General features: G+C 38.1%; 2 protein-coding genes across 10 annotated transcripts in view; both read left to right on the top strand.

Moving 5' to 3' along the window:
- Positions 1-8,270, top strand: part of PPP3CB (protein phosphatase 3 catalytic subunit beta) — a 59,039-nt gene extending 50,769 nt beyond the window's left edge. For 5 of the 9 annotated variants that reach the window (XM_045439608.1, XM_045439607.1, XM_045439606.1 and 2 more), the window contains 3 exons: positions 419-516; positions 5,166-5,195; positions 6,651-8,270. In XM_045439608.1, coding sequence (XP_045295564.1) covers positions 419-516; positions 5,166-5,195; positions 6,651-6,829 — 307 coding nt within the window. In that variant the 3' untranslated portion in view covers positions 6,830-8,270. The remainder of the gene's footprint in view (positions 1-418; positions 517-5,165; positions 5,196-6,650) is intronic. The other 4 variants (XM_045439611.1, XM_045439610.1, XM_045439609.1 and 1 more) reach the window with 1 other exon arrangement.
- A 2,119-nt stretch (positions 8,271-10,389) lies between these two features.
- On the top strand, positions 10,390-19,730 carry MSS51 (MSS51 mitochondrial translational activator). Its single transcript, XM_045439583.1, has 7 exons — positions 10,390-11,599; positions 15,608-15,851; positions 16,128-16,283; positions 17,593-17,717; positions 17,917-18,483; positions 18,820-18,913; positions 19,510-19,730. Exons 2-7 carry the CDS (start codon positions 15,631-15,633, stop codon positions 19,727-19,729), a joined length of 1,383 nt encoding a protein of 460 aa, XP_045295539.1. The 5' UTR covers positions 10,390-11,599; positions 15,608-15,630; the 3' UTR covers position 19,730.
- Position 19,731: the final 1 nt, after the last annotated feature.

Raw genomic sequence — 19,731 nt, 5'->3', positions numbered from 1 at the left:
CTCATCCATACAGGAAGTCCCCTTTGCTGGAGCCACAAGCTGTTTTCCTAGGGTTAATTCAGGTTTAAGGGTACCCATAATGGGTCAGTCCTTAAAAATTTGTTTGCAAAACTGGTTATATCTGACATTTGAACTTTACAGCATATGAAATACCATATTTTCTCAATTGCTTGATTCTCATTGATGATTAATCTCATTATATATTTAATAAGGCTTTTCAGGAAAAACAATATATGTGTCAGTTGTAAGGCATACATTTAAAATATAGAAAAATGTCTTGTCTTGGAATTGAGGAAAATGTGGTAACAACAATGAATGTCATAAATTCCATACATGGCCTACCTCTGGGCCCCATCTCATCTTTTGAACTAAGTACTTGTTGGAAGTCTCTGATGTTTGTTATATCTCTTTGCAATAGGGAGGAGAGTGAAAGCGTGCTGACACTCAAGGGCCTGACTCCCACAGGGATGTTGCCTAGTGGAGTGTTGGCTGGAGGACGACAGACCCTGCAAAGTGGTAATGATGTTATGCAACTTGCTGTGCCTCAGATGGACTGGGGCACACCTCACTCTTTTGCTAACAATACACATAATGCATGCAGGGAATTCCTTCTGCTTTTTAGTTCCTGTCTCAGCAGCTGACACAGGCAGAATACTATATGATAGGTAGTGTCTGGTTAATAACCTGACCAAGGCAGAACATTGATAGAATGGGTATTCCTTTCAATTGAAAATAATGGTCAGTCTCTCAGCTTTTAATGAAATGATATGGGAGCAGCTCATATCATAATGGTTAAAATCTTTATTTTTGTTTGTCTAATGCACTCTTTTCTTTTAAGAGCCCCAGTTTCTGAATGTGAATCAAGGATATCCATATTACTAAAATGGAAATGTAATTCCAAGTTTCTTATTTTTTATTTTTTTAATTTATGTAATTGTATTAGACTATGCTTATATTTTCAGATACTTAATTTTAGAATTAACAGTCTGCTTGGGCCCCAGAACATTACTTATGCACTTCACTTGCCAAAAGATTTGTGCAAGGTTTTGTACCCTGGTGAATAATGCCAAAGTTTGTTTTCTGTGGTGTTTGTCAAATGTTCTATGTATAATTGACTGTCTGTAACATGCTGTTTTCTTCCTCTGCAGATGTAGCTGCTTTCCTAAATCTGTCTGTCTTTCTTTAGGTTAGCTGTATGTCTGTAAAAGTATGTTAAATTAAATTACTCTATCAGACGCTTGTCTGTCTTTTGATGTAGAAGCAACTCTGTAGCACCTTGTTTTGAGGTTTGCTGCATTTGTTGCTGTACTTTGTGCATTCTGAACATGAATGTAACATTAGATATTAAGTCATTGTTATAAGGGGTTGAATTTAAATCCTGTAAGTCAAAATTGAAAGGGTGTTATTAAGTGTGCCTTTATTTTGCATGAAAATAAAAAGAATTATACGTAAAGCATTCCTGTAATCTGGCTCATTGAATATTTTATATTTAAAAAAAACTTTTTTGGCGTAAATATTTGTGTAAATACTGGGTTAACTTTTTGAAAGCCCGTTACATATTAAATAGAAGAGAGTGATGTGAATGTTTTAGTGTATACACAATAACTCAAAAGTCTAGATTTCTTTCCCTTGTGGTTGGAAGGCAAAAAATGTGATATGGAAAGTCTTAATTTATGTTTTATTGTAGCCACTTTTGACAGCCCTCCAAGGGACATTGCTCTATTCAAACAGGCAGCAACAGATCTGATGTTTTCCTTAGTCACGGATAACTTTCTTTCTGGTGTCGTAATTAGTTTTTTTAAACAAACAAACAAAATAAAGAAAATAATTCAAATTTTTGAATAAATTTAAATTAGATTGACTTTTCACAGTTTCATTTCACTCAGTCTCATAATAAGTGCCAAATAAATAAATTTTCCTGTAGACAAATAATTCCTACTTGTAGCCTATTACATGTTCTATTTTATATGTTATTGTGTTGTCTGCTACCACCACTGGTATATGTGAGAAGTACAGCTAGGTTTTAAAATTATAGTTTCAAACTTACATTCTGAATGAGGTTTCCTTTTTTATTAAAAGAAAAACTGCTTTGATTTTCTTTATATTCCTTACTCCACTCTTACTATATTGTAGACATTAGCAACATGAGCTAAAAAGAATTTCACTAAGATCTTAAACATTCAATAAAACTAGGAAAAGTGTTAATAGAAGAGGATAAACTTTAATGGCTTGAAAAATGGTATACCTTTTCTCCTTTTTGTTCATAAAAGGAAAACTGAAAGGCTTCATACTTTAATAAATCTACACTACAGTCATCTCTCCATTATCCTTGGATATATTATTACTTTTGCATTGTATCTATAGCAAACCTTTCTTTCCGATTTCACAATTAGTACTTGCTTTGTTGGCAGCTCAGCATTTCTATGCATTTTTAATTTGCATGCAGCCTGAAGCTCAGTCTTCCAACTTTGAACTCACCCCAATTGCAGGGAAGGTTTGAAAGACAGCTTTACCGAAGGGACTGTATTCCCAGTGGAGAGTGAGTTACAAGACAATGCTGAGTTTAAGGGGTCTAATTTGGGAAACTAGATAGCTCCCCAGCTGTACCATGATGGCTCTTGATAGTGTGGGGTGATTTCCCTACTATAATAATATTAACCCATTTTTAAGTACATAATAAAACTCATACAGAAGCTGCATCTGTGTGATTTAAAATTTTTTCCTGATATTTTAGTAGACATGTTCCCTGATATGAATAACTGAAAGTTAAGTATTGCAAAAAAAAAGTTTTAAAATTCTAATACCTCAGTCCTGTTGTCAGGGAATAAGTCCTATTGCCTTCTCAGTAACTTTATGATATTTGAGTGTTTTTACAAATTACACAACTCTTTTGGAGTAGGAATTGGTATATTTTATGTCTGTTTTCTTCAGGGAAATTTGATTGGGAGCTAGCCCTATAATGCTGTCTTCACCACAACCTATATGGGAAAATATGTGACCATCTCTATTTTAGTAATGCCAAAGTCCTCTTAATTATTTATCCTGTGTAGTATTGAGGAACACAGTTTGTGACAGCACTATACTCAAACCTACTAAAGTCATGTCAAGAGGCCTTATAAAACTGAAAACAAATAGAGGAAAAATTGTGCCTTTCAGATAGAATTTTGCAATTATCAGATCTCTTTCTTTCCAGCTTAATTATTGAGCTTCAAGTGGCTTTTTTTCAGTTCTAAACATTCAAGCAGTTTTGAGTGTGATATTTTTGTATCTTGAAAAGGATTAGGAGCATTTAGGAGCTTCTGGAAAGAGCAGAAAATATAATTTGACCTAGAACATGCTTTTATATATAAAATTAAAGCCTATAGAATGATTTCAGAAGTATGTTGTTACATTTCATAATTTGAAAAATTTATTAATCGACTTTTGGACTACTGATACGCTCAATTAGATACTAATTCTTACAGTGATATCAGGTTTTATTTTTAATTTGTTACCATATATAACACATATTCTGATAGGCATTTTATTTTTTTCTCATTCAATGCCTAAATTATAAAGAAAATAGTCCATATTTTGAAGAATAGAAGTTGCAGGGCTGATCAAAGAGAGGTGGGTCATTTATCCCAGTTTTCTGTCTGGGAAAATTCCAAGAGTATACTCCAAATGTACAGAGCTAGATTTTTTAAGTGGTTATTTGTATAGTTGGTATACAATAAGTTTGTCTGCTTGGATTTGTAATGTAGTTTAACAGTTAAGGAAAATTAAATTTTTTTTTAATTCAGTGTGCAACCTACTTCTTTTGGGCCCCCCCCCAGTTCACTTTACTATCTCGTTAAGATCAACAAACTTTCCTAATTTAGTCTACTTTAATTCCTTAGATTCATCAGTTTTCTTTCACATTAATAACTGCTTTGGACAAAGTTTAGTATTTCTAAATCAAATTGGCCTTGTTGTAGAAGAAGCAAAATAGAAAGGATGGGGTATTATTGTTATAAATATTCTGAGTGTGTGCACTTTGAGTGAAGTGGAGAATTTGCAATGTTGTCAGTCAGTATTGTCCTCTACAGTCTTTGATCCTGGTCCTCAATGTGAATGTTCTATACACTTTGAACCCAGAGATGAGCCAAAAGAATGTTTGACTACAAAATGTGTGACTAAATAATATTGAAATTCTCTAAATGGGCTAGAGACCAGCTATACTAAGAATGCATTTCTCATTTATATGACCTATGTATATGTCCATATCATACAGGACTTACTGCCTGAAAGACCTCAGTTCTATCTTGAGTCATCTCTAGTTGGTAGATGGGCTTGAAAAGATGTTTGTTGGCCTTTCCATCTTCATTTGCAAATGCGTGCTGTTAGTACCAGAGGCAAATTTGAGTTCATGACAAACTGAACATAAGCTTTTTTTTTTTTTTCTTCTTTTTTGTAAAGGCTGTAGACGTTAGTATCTGTGGATGTTTGGGACACTAATCAATGTTAGAATAGAAAGGAAGTTCCTAGTAGATAAGAAGGGTCCTTTTAGGTTACCCACAAACAACAGAGCTACAGAACTATTCTACCAAGAGCAATTCACCAAGTTTACTTCCCTTAAGTTTCATTGTATCCATACTGACTTTTGCAATGCCTTATGAATTAGAAGCAACAGGAAAAGCATTACTGACCCCTTCTTGTTTATATCTTATGGAATAACAGATAATGAGTATTATTTCAGTTAGATGAAAAAAAGGAATCTTCTCTTTGCTCTTCTGCTACAATTCTACCATCATAATTTCACCTTAGAGAATTTCCTTGTGATTGTGATGGATGTGATATAATAAACATGTTGAAAAATTCTAAGGCTATCAAAATACTGAATTCATGATAGGTAATTAATACTGGAGTGCATCTGCATGGGTGCTGAGGTGTCTGTGTTTGCATTAGGTCTATGTGTTCTGTGCTCTGAGCGATGTTGTCATAGTGCTGTGTGTAAACTGTGCTGTGTCAGGAATTGGGGGATTGGATGGGCTCTCTAATGTGGATACTATTTATGTTAAATTGTAAATGATGATGTAGTATGGGATACTGTGATATTTTAAGTGATCATTGCCTTTTCTGCTGTACAATATGACCCTTCTCATCTCTCTCATTCATTTTGCATGCCTCTGCTCACTTCTGTACAGCCACAGTTGAGGCTATTGAGGCTGAAAAAGGTACGATCAGAGTCCTTGCGCTGGGCAGAGATCTGTGGTGTGTGGGTGGGCATCAGAGAATGTCCTGTGGGTGTGTTTTACTCCTAGTTTGCACAGCCCAAGGTGAATCAGACTCACTGACTCATTGAGTTTGATAGTCACATTCCTCTTTTTTTTTTCTTTTCTTTGTTTTTTTTTTTTTTTAAATCACAAGGACCAATTTCCACAGTGACAATCTGGTTTTTCCCTTTTCTAGTATATTGTGCAACCAGCATTGACTTGTTCCTGAATTCTTTAGAGTGCAGCATGTTATGCTATAATATTGTAGCATTTGAGGTTGCAAAGAAAGCTCTGTTCCACATTTTGCATGATTCTGTGCTATTCAGATCATTTTTTTCCTAAGTGAAACCCCCTCTAGGTATAGGTTTGAGGTAGTTTTTACTCATTTTCAGTAATTTACCTGAGACTGCAGGAGCTGTCACTATGATATTTATTTATTTATTTATTTATTTATTTATTTATTTATTTATTGCTGTTTGGCCCAGTGTTTGCTGATAATATTATACTCATGTACATCATATATTGGCTTGATGTTACACATTATTTAATGCTTTACTGTCCAACCATTTATTTGGTTCACTTGCACAGACTCAGAATCCCAAAGATTGCACATGTTAAAACAACCAGATTATAACCAGTGGTATGGAAATCTTTTGTATGCACATTTTAATAGTGGAAAACGCATCATTCCAGATGAAGTAAATGAGGAATTACAACAATTGGAGGAGGATTGCTATTTATTTTGATTTGGGTTTCCAAAGAACATGCAGTGACTGGCTATTGAATTAAGGAAAACATTTCCTAAAATCTGAAACTATGAATACTTTTTGCTATCAGCCAAACACAGACCTAACTCCTGGAGGCATTTCCCACCTTTTTCATTTCATTCTGGTGGTGATGGGGTGATGATACCTTGACCTCCAAGATAGTTCTGATCTGCTAAATTTTAACTTAACTTTACTTACCTCTTTCTCCTCCCAAGCTCTTGGTACAGATTTGTATGTCAAGGATAACCTTGTTTAGCCTCCTCACTTGCCCCTACTCTTGTTGCTGCCTTACTGTGATAGTCACTGGTGATTTTAGGGTCTGAGGTAGGAGATAATTGGTATAATAGAAGTCAGACTGAGACCCTGAGACCATTGCCTGTTTGTTAATTTTGGGGTCAGAGGAGAGTTATTTTTGTGCGTTCTTTTATAAAGGCTATGCTAACACTATGAAGCGATCATGTTTATATTTAGGTTGAAACATTTCACATTTTAAGGGGAAGTCTGGAATGGGGATAAGATTCAGTTAAAGTAAGATTTAAATGTTGCTACATACAGCTAATTTCTTTCTTCTTAAAAATCATTAATTATGTTTTTGAAATCTCAGAAATGTTTTTCAATTACTGACTTATCAAATTTGCATTTTGTTAAGCAATACGAGGATTCTCTCCACCACATAGAATCTGCAGTTTTGAAGAGGCAAAGGGTTTGGATAGGATCAATGAGAGAATGCCACCCCGGAAAGATGCTGTACAGCAAGATGGTTTCAATTCTCTGAACACCGCACATGCCACTGAGAACCACGGGACTGGCAACCATAGTGCCCAGTGACCCACGGCTTCCCAGGGACTCTCACATCTCGGGCCCCAAATGGACAGATCACCCCCAGGATCTGGAGGGGTCGGCCAAGCTGACTGTAAATGTCACAGTCCCTCTGGAGAAACCATTGTGCTTTTGAGACCCCAGCCCCCTTCCTGGATGGAGGCTTGAGGGCCCTGGGACATGCTGTACTATCTGATAAGATCGGGTCATCGCTGCCAAGGTGGAGAGCAGTGAGCAAGGGGCTTGGGGCAATTTCCAGTGGAGGGCAACTACACCTCCATTTATGCTTGTGGTTCACACATTTAAGTTTACAAATGAGATTTCTTTTTCCCCTCAGTAGAATTAGATTTTGTTTTTTAACCATGACTTCAAATGCAATCCTAAGAGCTAATGTGGACTTTTTTTTCTCATGAAATGTCTTTAAAGGATGAATTAGCATGGTCTTAAAATACATTTCTGAGGTTGCTAAGCTGTATTTTGAATTATGGGCAAAATGCTGAGAAACCCAGTTGGCATTTAAACAAAATGCTGACCTCAGGTCTATAGTTCTTAAATGTGGCTAATTCTGTAATATAGCCTTGGTATTTTTCAATTATGAATGCATAACCTATTTCTAGGCAGACTCTCTTACTTGAACACAAATCCAAAAACTAATTTAGAATCTTTTTTGCCCAGATCTTTTGAAATTTACACCCCAGAGATTTAAGAAGAAAACCTCTAAATTTCAAAATTATGAAGAATTACAGAATTACTCATTTAAGGTACTTTAAAAGAAGTTTGTACATTGTCAACGTAAATTTTACTTCAAATCATGTCTGTAAAACTTGACGTATTTTGTGTATGCATGTTTTCATTTTGCAAATATTTAATATATAGACCTATGATGTACAGGTACGACATGTATAGGTTACCTAGATGTTATGAGAAATTTTAGTTTATTGTGAGTACTCAAGTTGCTTAAATAGCCACCAGGGTGATTTGCTGCTGGCTTTCTATCATTTTTATGTTTTGATGCAAAGGAAATTTTAAAAATGTTCTGGAAGTGTTTTTGATTAAGCAATGCAGCATAGAAGCAATGGTTCTGTTCAATCATTCAGATGTTAGTGGAAGCATAAAAGTCAAGATTGCATGTTGAACATTTTCCTTTGATAGTTACAGAACTGCTTGGTTAAACTAAATGGAACCATGTGCTAATTTTTCACAATTATTGACCTGTATTGATTGCCACTGTAGTTTGATATTTCCCTTTACTTTGGTGGCCTGCTTCCCTCATGCCCTGGAATACAACTCAGAGCTCCAGGCAGCGGAACCATCTATTGTTTTGTTTGCCAGAAAGTGCACCCTGTATGGTCTCCTGTCTAAGTTGGAAATATTATGCATGTGCAGGACTATTCGAGTATTTTATAAACAGTAGCACACAATAAATTCCATGCATGGGCCGCTGCTCCTATCTCTGTGTTGGGTTTTATTTGGAAGATGTAGTCTGATTTGACCTCGTGCAAATCAGAAAATTCTGTTAACAGAACTGGTATATAGCCTTCAGAGAAGATTATCTCGTGGATAGTTCATGATAATTTGATGAATTAAATTCTTATCTTCATAAATTTTGCTTTTTTTTTTTTAACTTTGGTTACATTTGTCTTACATGAGCATTAGTAATTGAGCACTAGAGGATTTTGGGTGCCTATTATAGGCCTTCTGAATCTAATATTTAAAATCACTATTTCACTTGACTTTTCATTGAAAGAAAATGTTATTATCTAGAATTTTGTTACAGTTGTATTGGGAACTTATTGGGTGTTTTAATAGTAAGAAAAAGGATATTCATGATACTGCATTTTCTTGCCATCATATTCCTTCTTTGCCATAATCAAAATAGTATGGAATTTTGCAAATTGAGGGAAATTAGGATATTGCTCAACATTTTATAATGTAATCATATGGTAACCTTATTACAGTTTTCAACAATAAATATAATGATACACATTAGAAAGCATTAATTTAAATTGAAATGTGTATACTCGCCTAATTTCAGGTAACAAACAGAACTCAAATTGATGATTATTACAGCTTCTAGTTGCTGTATTATCAACTTAACACACATACCAGTCCATGAGCTACCCTTAAAGTTGCTATGCACTGCATACCTTAAAGGTTCTTCTTGATGTTACTGTTTTTATGAAAACTGTGCATCTCTAAATTAAGAGCTTAACTAGAATATCAGGTACCAGGAACTCCGCCCTTAGATTCATCACTGGGGGGAATCATGGATAAACGTAAAACAACATTAGCAAACTAGAATTATGGGTTGATAGTAAAAATTAAAAAGAGGAAGAAAGTAAGAGAAAGGAACAGAATTCAGAAAAAGTGGTATACGTTAAGAGTGGTAGAAAAATCACCCGTTGCCTCACCTACCACTTTGTACCTGTTGAATAGGAACCTCTTTCTAGTCTTTCTTCAGAACTATGAACCATAGAAGTATTTTTTAAGGTTTCACAGTGAACCATGAAAGCATTTTTAAGGCTTTTTAAAAAATGTAACTCATCGGGCACTGGGTATCTCAGTCAGTTAAGCCTCGGACTTTGGCTCAGATCACGATGTCATGGTTTGTGAGTTTGAGCTACGCATTGGGCTCTGTGCTGACAGTGTGGAGCCTGCTTGTGATTCTCTCTCCTTCCCTCTGTCTCTGCCTTTCCCTCCACTTTCTTTCTATCATAAAATAAAAATAAATAAAAAAATAAATGTAATTCATGATGAAAGCAAACTGAAAAGTTCAGATCTTTCTAAATTGTAAATTTAAATGTCTGCCAGAGCTAGTAGCTATGATGGTAAAATATAAATTAATATTCAATATCAGTTTTTTCTTTATTTTATATTCCTTTATAGTCAAAGATGACACTCCTGAGTTAGAAAAGACCATCTCTCGGGGTGCCTGGGTGGCTTGGTTAAGCGTCCAACTTTGGCTCAGGTCATGATCTCATGTTTTGTGAGTTCGAGCCCCACATGGGACTCTGTTGCTGACAGCTCAGAGCCTGGAACCTGCCTCGGATTCTGTATCTCCCTCTCTCTCTGCTCACACTCTGTCTGTCTGTCTGTCTCTCTCTCTCTCTCTCTCTCTCAAAAATAAATAAACATTAAAAAAATTAAAAGAAAAGACCACCTCTCACTTCTCGTGCCTTCTGTTGTTCAGCTAATATTAACAGAACTCATAACCTTTAAATGTTCTGCCAGTTGATTTGAAATAGACCTGAAACATTTGCTTAAAATGAATTACTCCCATTTTACTCAGGATTTTTGCCTATTGCAACTGATTTTCTTTTGCCCATGGCTGTTCTGAATAATGTCATGTAATTGCATCCTTAACACTTTTCTTCCACCTTACCTGCTTTTAGTTTGCTTCCTATCTGGAATCCATTTTCAGGGTGTCTGGGTGGCTCAGTCGGTTGAGCGTCCAGTTCGGCTCTGGTCATGATCTCATGGTTCGTGGGTTCAAGCCCCACATTGGGCTCTGTGCTAACAGTTCAGAGCCTGGAGCCTGCTTCAGATTCTGTCTCCCTGGTCTCTCTCTGCCCTTCCCCTACTTGTGCTGTCTCAAAAATAAACTTAAAAAAAATTTTTTTTTAAGGAATCCATTCTCTGCATCTGTTCATGTATAGATTTTTGATTTACCACATTCCAGGACCTCCCTGCAAGTTGTTCTGTTCCCCAGTTTGATGATCACAGAGGCAGGTAAGTGACATATAGCTGGGGCCAGATATAAGCAGAAAGTTAGGTCTTGCAGTCATATAGGACCATTGTCCTAATAACTTACGATAGACTCTGGAGCTTGGTAAGTGAAAAGGAGCTAGGAATGTATAATTAAATCCCTTGGATCAGTATTCATTATAGCAAGGAATGAGAAGATGTTTGAATTGATTCTTTTATATTTTCTGTTCCTAGAAGTAGAATGCATTTTTAGTAATATTTTGATTTTGCTTATTTTATTCCTCTTCTTATTCACTCTTTTGAAATAAATGGAGTGTGCCTGATGTGACATTCACTCAGAAAGTACCTTGCTTTCCTTTCAGAGAAAGTGAATTTTACAAATTAATTTTGTTTCCCCTACAATTGATTTTCTTCTATACCATTAAATGACCATTTCTATTCTTCTTTCTTGGGTATTACATTTGTACTTAATACACAAATTAAGTATATTAATCATTGTGTTTGAGCAGTGTTGTTAGGCTAAAAGGGACTTTGGGCTTGGGGTAACTCTTCCTGGGTCTGGATTAACATCCAGAACTCCAGGAGTTCCCATTGCTCTGAGTTAGTGCCTCCCTTTCCAACCAACTAATGACTTCTGAACTAATCCTAGGTGTTTTTTGTTTGTTATTGTTTGTTTGTTTTTCTGCCACTGTGGACTAAGAGCATAAATGCTGCCTTAGTAAGAGAGGTTAAAGAAGCAGTGGGTTTCATCTTTCCTTAGCCTGACTGGCCTTTGGTGAGTTTGGGTGTGTTGACAGAATAAATACTGAGCCATCTTGGCAGACAAGGAAGGTCAGAAAGAGAAGTCCATGGGCAGGGGGCCAGGTCCCTCCTTGCCTCGTTAGGGAGAATTCAGCGTTGTCTGTCTGGTTGGCAGGGTATACCTAATCACAGAGATGCAGCATTTCAGCAGTTTGCAAAGGAAAGTGATACGAAGGGACAGCTGCAAGTCAGCCACAGCTTAGATCTGAGGAGATCAAGCATTCGCTTCACTTGGAAGAAAGAGAGAAGGAAGGAAGCCTAGGGCTTAGCAGGGTAAGTTCCTTTCCCTTCAAATCATCTGCTTGCTTAGTTTATAGTTGAGTAAAACATTTATCACCTCAAGGAGTGTTAGCACTGATTAAGCATCTGAATGTGCTTAATAATAGTGTTCCAAACGGATTCCTCCTTTTCGCTTTCTCTTTCCTAACTCCTTTTGAGGATCCCCAATGACTAGCATCACTCTCCCCTTTCCCTGCCTCCCCAAAAATGTTTTGTGTTTGCTGGTGAATTAGAGAAAATTACATAGGTCTTCCTGGTCTGGAGATAGTGAGAAGATACTGTGGTAGGTGAAACTTGAGGCTTTTGGTGGTGAGGGAGAAGGATGGGAGAACTGGTCTGGGAATAGGCTAATATTTAGGGAATTTGGAGATGAAGGATAATAGTTTTTCTAGACCGTCCAGTTCATGTCTCCTTTTTAGTCCTTGGTGTTGGTGTTTTCTCTTTTATATACGGAGAATAAATTAGAGCCCAAGCCACTGGGGGCAGCTAGAAAAAAGGTGATTCCTTGCTAGGTGACGTAGACTCTGATCTCTAGAAAATTCTGAAAGCTCATTATATGTAATTCTTTCCAACTTCTCCCTTGTCCTCTATGTTTTTTGCCTTTGTTTCTCTCAGTCCCGTCCCTCCCCTCAAACTTGGAGGATCCTGGGACTCTGTGCAGAAAAGTTAGAACCAAGGAAGCTGGGTCTGGGCCTGGGGTACACAAACTCAGACATGAGCTTCACGTAGATGCAAATGCAAGGACCTGGCTTCTCATTCCCACCTTCTTACCTTCCTGCCAGAAATTTAGTTAGTTTGTATCATGAGCCCATTCTAGACATAGAGGAAACTCTCAGGGATTTCATCGCCCCACTCCTCCTCAAACTGTGATTCCTTCACTTCCCAGTGAGTTCAGCCAACTTCTAGAGAGCCAAGAGTTAGTCTTCCTTTCAAGAAGGACCTCTTTGGAAAGGCAGATAAGTGAGGCAATACATTTCTTGTCTTAATTGGCTTCCATTGCAGAAGGCTTTTAGTTGAACATCAGGAATATATATTTATTAATCCTGGGATTTAAGACCCTTGACTTACATCAGAATAAGGATAATTTTTCTCCATACCTGTAAAGAAAAGATGAATCCAGTCTTTCAAGGTTCAAGAAGGTGTTTTGTTGCCTGAGGAGGCTGGGTAGGTAGAGCAGATGAATGCTTCTAAAGTTGCAATGATTTTGGAAATGTGATGAGAATGTGTGGTGATTAAAAGTGGAGGGAAGATTCAGGTCACTTGTTGGAAATGGGTTACTCAGGTGTGAAGGCATCCTTTAGCAAAGGGACCCTTAAGTCTTAAAATAATCTACCACCTTCAGGTCTAATTTCTTCTGTATTAGTGAGAATGTAGAATGCAGATGTGCTTAGCTATCTCTGTTCTTTGGACTCTGAAAACATCCATTTATCTGTGGTATGAGGGGAGAGATTACACAGGTGGAATGAAAGGAGGGGAAAGAAAGTACAAAAGAAAATACAAATTAGTTCCCTCATTAACTGAGGACAGCAGTTTGCAAAAAGCCGTGTCATAAGATAATAGCTTTTCTTTTTTTTAAGTTTCAATTTTAATTCCAGTTAGTTACAATGTTATGTTAGTTTCAGGTGTACAGATAATAGATTTTAGTGGATGATTCTGGGAGGTTTTTGTTTGTTCTGCCACCTACACTTCATCTGAATGATGATTCTAGAGTTTTTTTCCTAACAAATCTGATCCAGAAGGATTAAATGTCAGACTATTTTTGTAACAAAACATGATCCCTGATTTGAACTTTAAAAGTTACCTTATTCATAGTAAAAGCAACCACTGTCAGCTGTTTTATCCTCTGCCATTTCCTTGTCCCTGGAGGCAGTTAATTGGAAAGTTAATATTTAGATTCTCAATCTCTACAGGTACCTTTCTTTTTTATTTTTTAATTGAGATGAAATTCACAACATAAATTAATCCTTTTAAAGTGAGCAATTAAATGGCATGTCCTACATTCACATGGTTGTGCAACCACCACCTCTGTCTGGTTCCAAAACATTTTCATCATCCCAAAAGAAAACCTCATAACCAGGGGTGCCTGGTGGCTCAGTTGGGTAAGTGTCTGACTCTTGATTTTGGCTCAGGTCGTGGTCTTACAGTTCCATGGGTTCGAACCCCAAGTTGGGCTCTGCACTGACAGAGCCTGGTTGGGATTCTCTCTCTCCCTCTCTCTGTCCCTCCCCTACTTGAGTGCATGCTCTCTTATGCTCTCTTACGCTCTCCCTCTTTTTCAAAATAAATAAACTTAAAAAAAAAAAAAGGAAACCCCATAACCATTTAGCAGTTACTCCCCATTCCTCTTCCACCCAGTCCCTGGCAATCAGGAGTTGATTTCTGTCTGTGGGTTTACCTTTCCTCGATATTTCATATAAATGAAATCATATAACGTGACCTTTTGACTTCTTTCAGTTAGCATAATGCTTTTGAGGTTCATCCACATTGTAGGATATTATCAGTACTTCATTTCTTTTTATGGTGTCATATCTAAGATATTGCCAAATCCATATTATGACCTTTTCCCTTTGTGTTCTTCTAAGACTTTATAGTTTTAGTTCTTAATGTTTATGTTGTTATACTTATAGTCAAACTCAAATCATTCTATTTCATTAATTTCTAGAGTGTTCCCATCTACATTTCTATGCTCATGCTCTTCTCTGTGCTAAGAATTCCTTTTTTTATCTCATGTATTCAAAGAATTACTATCGGTCTATTTTGACTGCTACCTGCTTTATAAAGTTTTCCTACAGCTAACCAACTAAAGAGACTCTTCTGATTTCCCACTAGTGCTTTAGTTTCACTTACAGTATTTATATACTGCCTTATGTTATGATTTACATTTGATCCCTCTACAGGACATCTAGATGTTGAGTATATTTTTCATATTTGTTTCCATTATTTTATGAGTGATTATATATGTTTAGCAATAAATATTTGTTGAGTGAATGCATGTTTTTATTTTTCCCAATATAGTTCCTTTTGTTTACTCAACAATTGTAGAAGGAATGGGAGAAAACAAGCCAAGAAAGGAAGATATCACAGAGTTCCTGCTAGGTAGTGGGTGGGTGCGGGATCAGTTCTACTTCAAAACTCGCCTCTTTAGGAAATTTTCTTCATAATTTTTATAACTTGCTTTGACTATATAACTCTTAGCATTGTAATGCTGATTTTGTGTTGCGTTTAATTTCTTCCTCTGGGTCTATTGCTTACAACTGTGATGATAGGTTTTCTAAAATGAATGTTTTATTTCCCCAACTAAGTGAAATTGACTAATTCTCCAATTAGCTGGTAGTTTTGGACAACCAAAACTTTTGTTTGCTTTTTTCTCTCTTTTGATTTTTTTCTCTCTTTTTGAAATCAAGAATCAGACACTTACCCAACTGAGCCACCAGGCACCTCTGGTTATGAGGTTTTCTTTTGGGGTGATGAAAATGTTTTGGAACTAGATAGAGGTGGTGGTTGCACAACCATGTGAATGTAGGACATGCCATATAATTGCTCACTTTAAAAGGATTTTTGATTTTTTAAAAGGATTATACGAATAATATATAAATATATTCTAACTATTTAAGAGTCAAATATCACAGATAGGTCTAAAGTTCCTTTTGATTAACCCAGTTCCTGTCCCATTACTTCTTTCCGTCCTCAGTGTTAATCACTGTTACTGGTTTTACATGAGACCTGCCAGACCTTTTCCTGTGCATTTCCTTACATATGTATTTAAATTTTATATAGAACTTAATATGTAACACATATATGTATAATTATGTTCATATATAATTATTTCCCTGCCGTTTTTTTATAATCGCCTATGGTGATCAATAATCAGTAGATACCAAATAAGTCTTATGGATACCTAGGTCTGAGAGACTAGAATGAGAAGTGAAAGGTCAAACATATGAAAACACATCATATGTGACCAACTTGCAAAGTTTCATTCCATATCTGTTCTGTGTATAGTCCCCAGGTATCAGTGGACAGCCATGGCTCCAAGATCTCGGCAGCGAAGGCACAAGAAACCCCCTTCATCAGTGGCTCCCATGGTTGTGACCCCATCCACAGTTGTGACCCCTGTGCCTCTGACCCTCTCAAAACCTGACCCTAGCATTGATGCGCTTGGCTTCTTCTCCTTGGAAAATAATGTTCCTGGCCTATCTCAGCTAATCCTTCAAAAGCTAAGCATGAAAAGCTATGAAGAATACAAGTGAGTGACTCGCTCTATGGAAGAATAATATCTCTAGTAGAACTGATTTTAGAAGGCAAAGAGGGAGTATAGCTTGGAGAATATGGGGCATTTACAATGAGAGAGTCTCTCATCCTGACTTTTGTAAGTTTTATTACTATAGAAGAAATATAATTTGCTTATGTGAGAAATAGTGGGAGTAGATGGAAATATATTGGAGGCAAGGTATAGGTCATGAAAGATTTTGGAGATAACTCTTTTTCCTATTGCCACTTATTCACCATGCCATTTCTGCAGGTTGGTGCTAGATGGGGGTGCTTCTGTATCAGGCTTTGGATTTCGATGCCCTCAAGAAATGTTCCAGAAGATGGAGGACACATTCCGATTCTGTGCTCACTGTAGAGCTCTCCCTAGTGGTCTTTCAGACTCCAAGGTCTTACGGCAGTGCAAAAGGTGACTAGTTGGGGGCTAAATGGGGAGTCATCCAGAAATGATCCTATTCTAAGACTTCCTTGCAGGAGGAAAGGTCTAAGAGTTTTCTTTTTTTTTTTTTTTTTTTTTTAATTTTTTTTTTTTTTTCAACGTTTATTTATTTTTGGGACAGAGAGAGACAGAGCATGAACGGGGGAGGGGCAGAGAGAGAGGGAGACACAGAATCGGAAACAGGCTCCAGGCTCTGAGCCATCAGCCCAGAGCCCGACGCGGGGCTCGAACTCACGGACCGCGAGATCGTGACCTGGCTGAAGTCGGACGCTTAACCGACTGCGCCACCCAGGCGCCCCTAAGAGTTTTCAAAATAACTTAAGGCCCACTCATTTTGTGTGATCCAGGCCACAGAAAGATTAGAAAAGGATTGGGCTCCTTCTTATTTTGGGTATTATGGGGAGGTCAGACAGATTATGGTACAATAGTCCCCCCCCCCCCCCCCCCCCCACCTGCAGTTTGCTTTCTGTGGTTTCACTTATCCATGGTCAACCACGGTCTGGGAGCAGATGATCCTCCTCTGACTATTGTCAAAAAGTCAATAGTAGTGTAATGCTGTGTTGCAGTGCTTATGTCATTCATCTCACTTCATCTCATCATGTAGGCATTTTATCATCTCACATTATCACAAAAAGAAGGGTGAGTACAATACAGTAAGATCTTTCGAGAGAGAGACCACTTTCATATAACATTATAGTATATTATAATTGTCTTATTGTTAATCTCTTACTGTGCCTAATTTATAAATTTTATCATAGATACATATGTATGTATGTATGTATGTATGTATGTATGTATGTATGTATAGGAGGAAACAGTATATACAGGGTTTACGTCATCCATGAGTTCGGTATCCATTGGGGATCTTGGAACATATTCCCTTTGGATAAGGGGGGACGACTGTATAATCTTCTTTACCTCCCTCCTCTTGAGTACTCAAGGTATAAGATCATTATCTCTTCTGGGGAGTTGAGCCATACCTGTGATAATAGGGCAGCTGCAAACTCCTGTTATTTATTTTTTCTGTAAGTGATGTAAAAAGTGAGTTGTTCCAGATATAGACTGAGGTGTCACTCTAACCCAAGAGAATAATTACATTCCTAGTCTGTCATGCCTCCCCTCCCAAATATAATCTCCAAATTTAGTGCATCAGTTGTCACTCCTCTCCTTACCTTCCTTATCCAGTGATCTTTCTTCCTAGGTGCAGGAATATCAGTTCCCTTCCCCTGACATACCTTTGAGGTATAGGAACATCTGTTTCTGGGGCTCATTCTTTCAGGTGCAGAAATGTCTATTACTGTGATCCAGAGTGCCAGAGGTCAGACTGGCCAGCACACAGGAAGGTTTGTCAAGAGCTGCGTCTTGTAGCTGTGGACCGTCTCATGGAATGGCTCCTAGTCACAGGTGAAGTGATAGTGTTGGGGAACTCTGACATAGTGGTCATAATTGGTTGTACTTGGAGAGAGAGATGAAAGCATGTTGTTAGAAGGAAAAAATGAGAAACTGAGTGGGGCACTCCTGGTCACAAGTTGGGAGAGTATACTCGGAAAGAATATTGAAGCCAGGAAAGGATTATGTCATTCTTATTTCTTCTTTCCTACAGGTGCTTTTGTCCTACCTTCAGGGCCTTGGCCATGCCTGGCTGAAGCTGTACAGGGCTGGGATACCTGGTTTTCTATGCGGCATTTACAGCTAGATGCTACACTGGATGCTGTGCTAGGTAGTCATGCCATGACCACCCTGTGGGCCAGCGTAGGACGGCCAAGGCCAGACCCAGATGTCTTGCAGGGCTCTTTGAAGCGGCTGCTGACAGATGCCCTCTCACGACCCTTGACACTGGGCCTTGGGCTTCGGGCCTTGGGGATAAATGTTGGGAAGATTGGGGGAAGCACAGTGCACGTGGTTGGTGCTTCCCACGTGGAGACATTCCTCACTCGCCCTGAGGACTATGATGAGCTTGGCTACATGTTTCCTGGACACCTTGGCCTCCGTGTGATCATGGTGGGTATAGACGTATCTGCTGGCTTTACACAGAACCCCTCAACTCCCATCCTGGAACCTGGCACAGTTCAGCTTAATGGCCATAGAGGCCTCTATCATGACTTCTGGGAGGAGGAGGTAGAGACTGGGCGGATAGCCCATCCAGATTTGGTGGTGACATTCCATCCAGGTAAGAATCATTTAGGGGAATACTGGGTGGCTTTTCTGGGAATTTTCTATCCTGACTCTTGTATCTTCTATATTTGGAATCCCATTCATTTGGTCAGGTTAAACACAATATGATGACAACTTTGGTTGATCATTAGCCATTTGTGCTATGCCTGGGTTCAGAATTTTCCACTGAAGAACCTGGGGTAGATGATGATGGTAAATGAGCATTGGAGGTGAGCAAGGTGAGGAGAAGGGTGAACACAATTTAAAAAAAAAAAAAAAGTATCTTGCTTAGGCCCTACTTCAACCTTTCCCCTCTCTATATCCATTTCTATTTTTGTTGTTTTTTCCATAGGTTTCCATGCTTCCCCAGACTTAATGGAGGCTTGGCTGCCCACCCTCTTGCTACTTCGTGATTATGAGATCCCTACATTGATCACTGTTTACAGGTTTCAACTTCCTCCTATTTTTGATATATCCCTGACTCACTCAACACCTCTCTTTAAATTTTTGTTAATGTTTATTATTCATTTTTGACAGAGAGAGAGAGAGACAGAGCACGAGAGGGGGGGAGGGGCAGAGAGAGAGGGAGACACAGAGTCCGAAGCAGGCTCCAGGCTCTGAGCTCTGAGCTGTCAGCACAGAGCCCAATGTGGGGCTTGAATTCACGAACCGTGAGATCATGACCTGAGCAAAAGTCAGATGCTTAACCGACTGAGCCACCCAGGCGCCCCTCAACACCTCTCTATATTATATAAATGAGCTCATTTCTCTCCCCTTTGCTCATCTTCTATCTTCTGGTGAGGATTTTCTTCCTTTCCACACTTGGCTTTCTAATCCCCTTAGAACCAAGTCCTATGCTAGTTAATCAGGTGATTAGTGAGACATTTGGTAGGAAGGGATAGCCCCTCGCCTAAACCAGCCTTAGGTAATTTTGGGGATTAATGAGTACAGAAGCATCAAGTTCTGAGATATTTCTCTCCTATGTTTCTCATAATTAGCACAGCATTTTATTATTATTATTTTTTTTATCTGTCTCCCATAGCCATCAGGAATTGGCAGCCTCATTACAGATTCTGGTGGACTTGGATACAAACATCACCGCCTATGGAGCTAATCCTTTTGCATCCCTCAAACCTGAACAGGCCTATTCCAACCCCAACAAGCAGCCAGTATACTGCAATGCCTATTATATCATCTTTCTTGGAAGTTCCTGCCAGTTGGATAGGAGGCAACTGGAAGAAAAAGTAGATGGTGGAGTTTAAAT

The sequence above is a fragment of the Leopardus geoffroyi genome, chromosome D2, assembly GCF_018350155.1.
Source record: "Leopardus geoffroyi isolate Oge1 chromosome D2, O.geoffroyi_Oge1_pat1.0, whole genome shotgun sequence".
Taxonomy (NCBI): Eukaryota; Metazoa; Chordata; class Mammalia; order Carnivora; family Felidae; genus Leopardus; species Leopardus geoffroyi.
Note: the sequence above shows the minus strand (reverse complement) of the source record. Positions and strands in the feature narration are given on the sequence as shown.

Excerpts from the sequence above, each read along its gene's own strand:
- MSS51 (XM_045439583.1), top strand. The coding sequence starts at position 15,631 with ATGGCTCCAAGATCTCGGCAGCGAAGGCACAAGAAACCCCCTTCATCA. Across the intron at positions 15,852-16,127 it reads AAAAGCTATGAAGAATACAA|GTTGGTGCTAGATGGGGGTG; the intron begins GTGAGTGACTCG and ends CCATTTCTGCAG. Across the intron at positions 17,718-17,916 it reads GGAATGGCTCCTAGTCACAG|GTGCTTTTGTCCTACCTTCA; the intron begins GTGAAGTGATAG and ends TCTTTCCTACAG.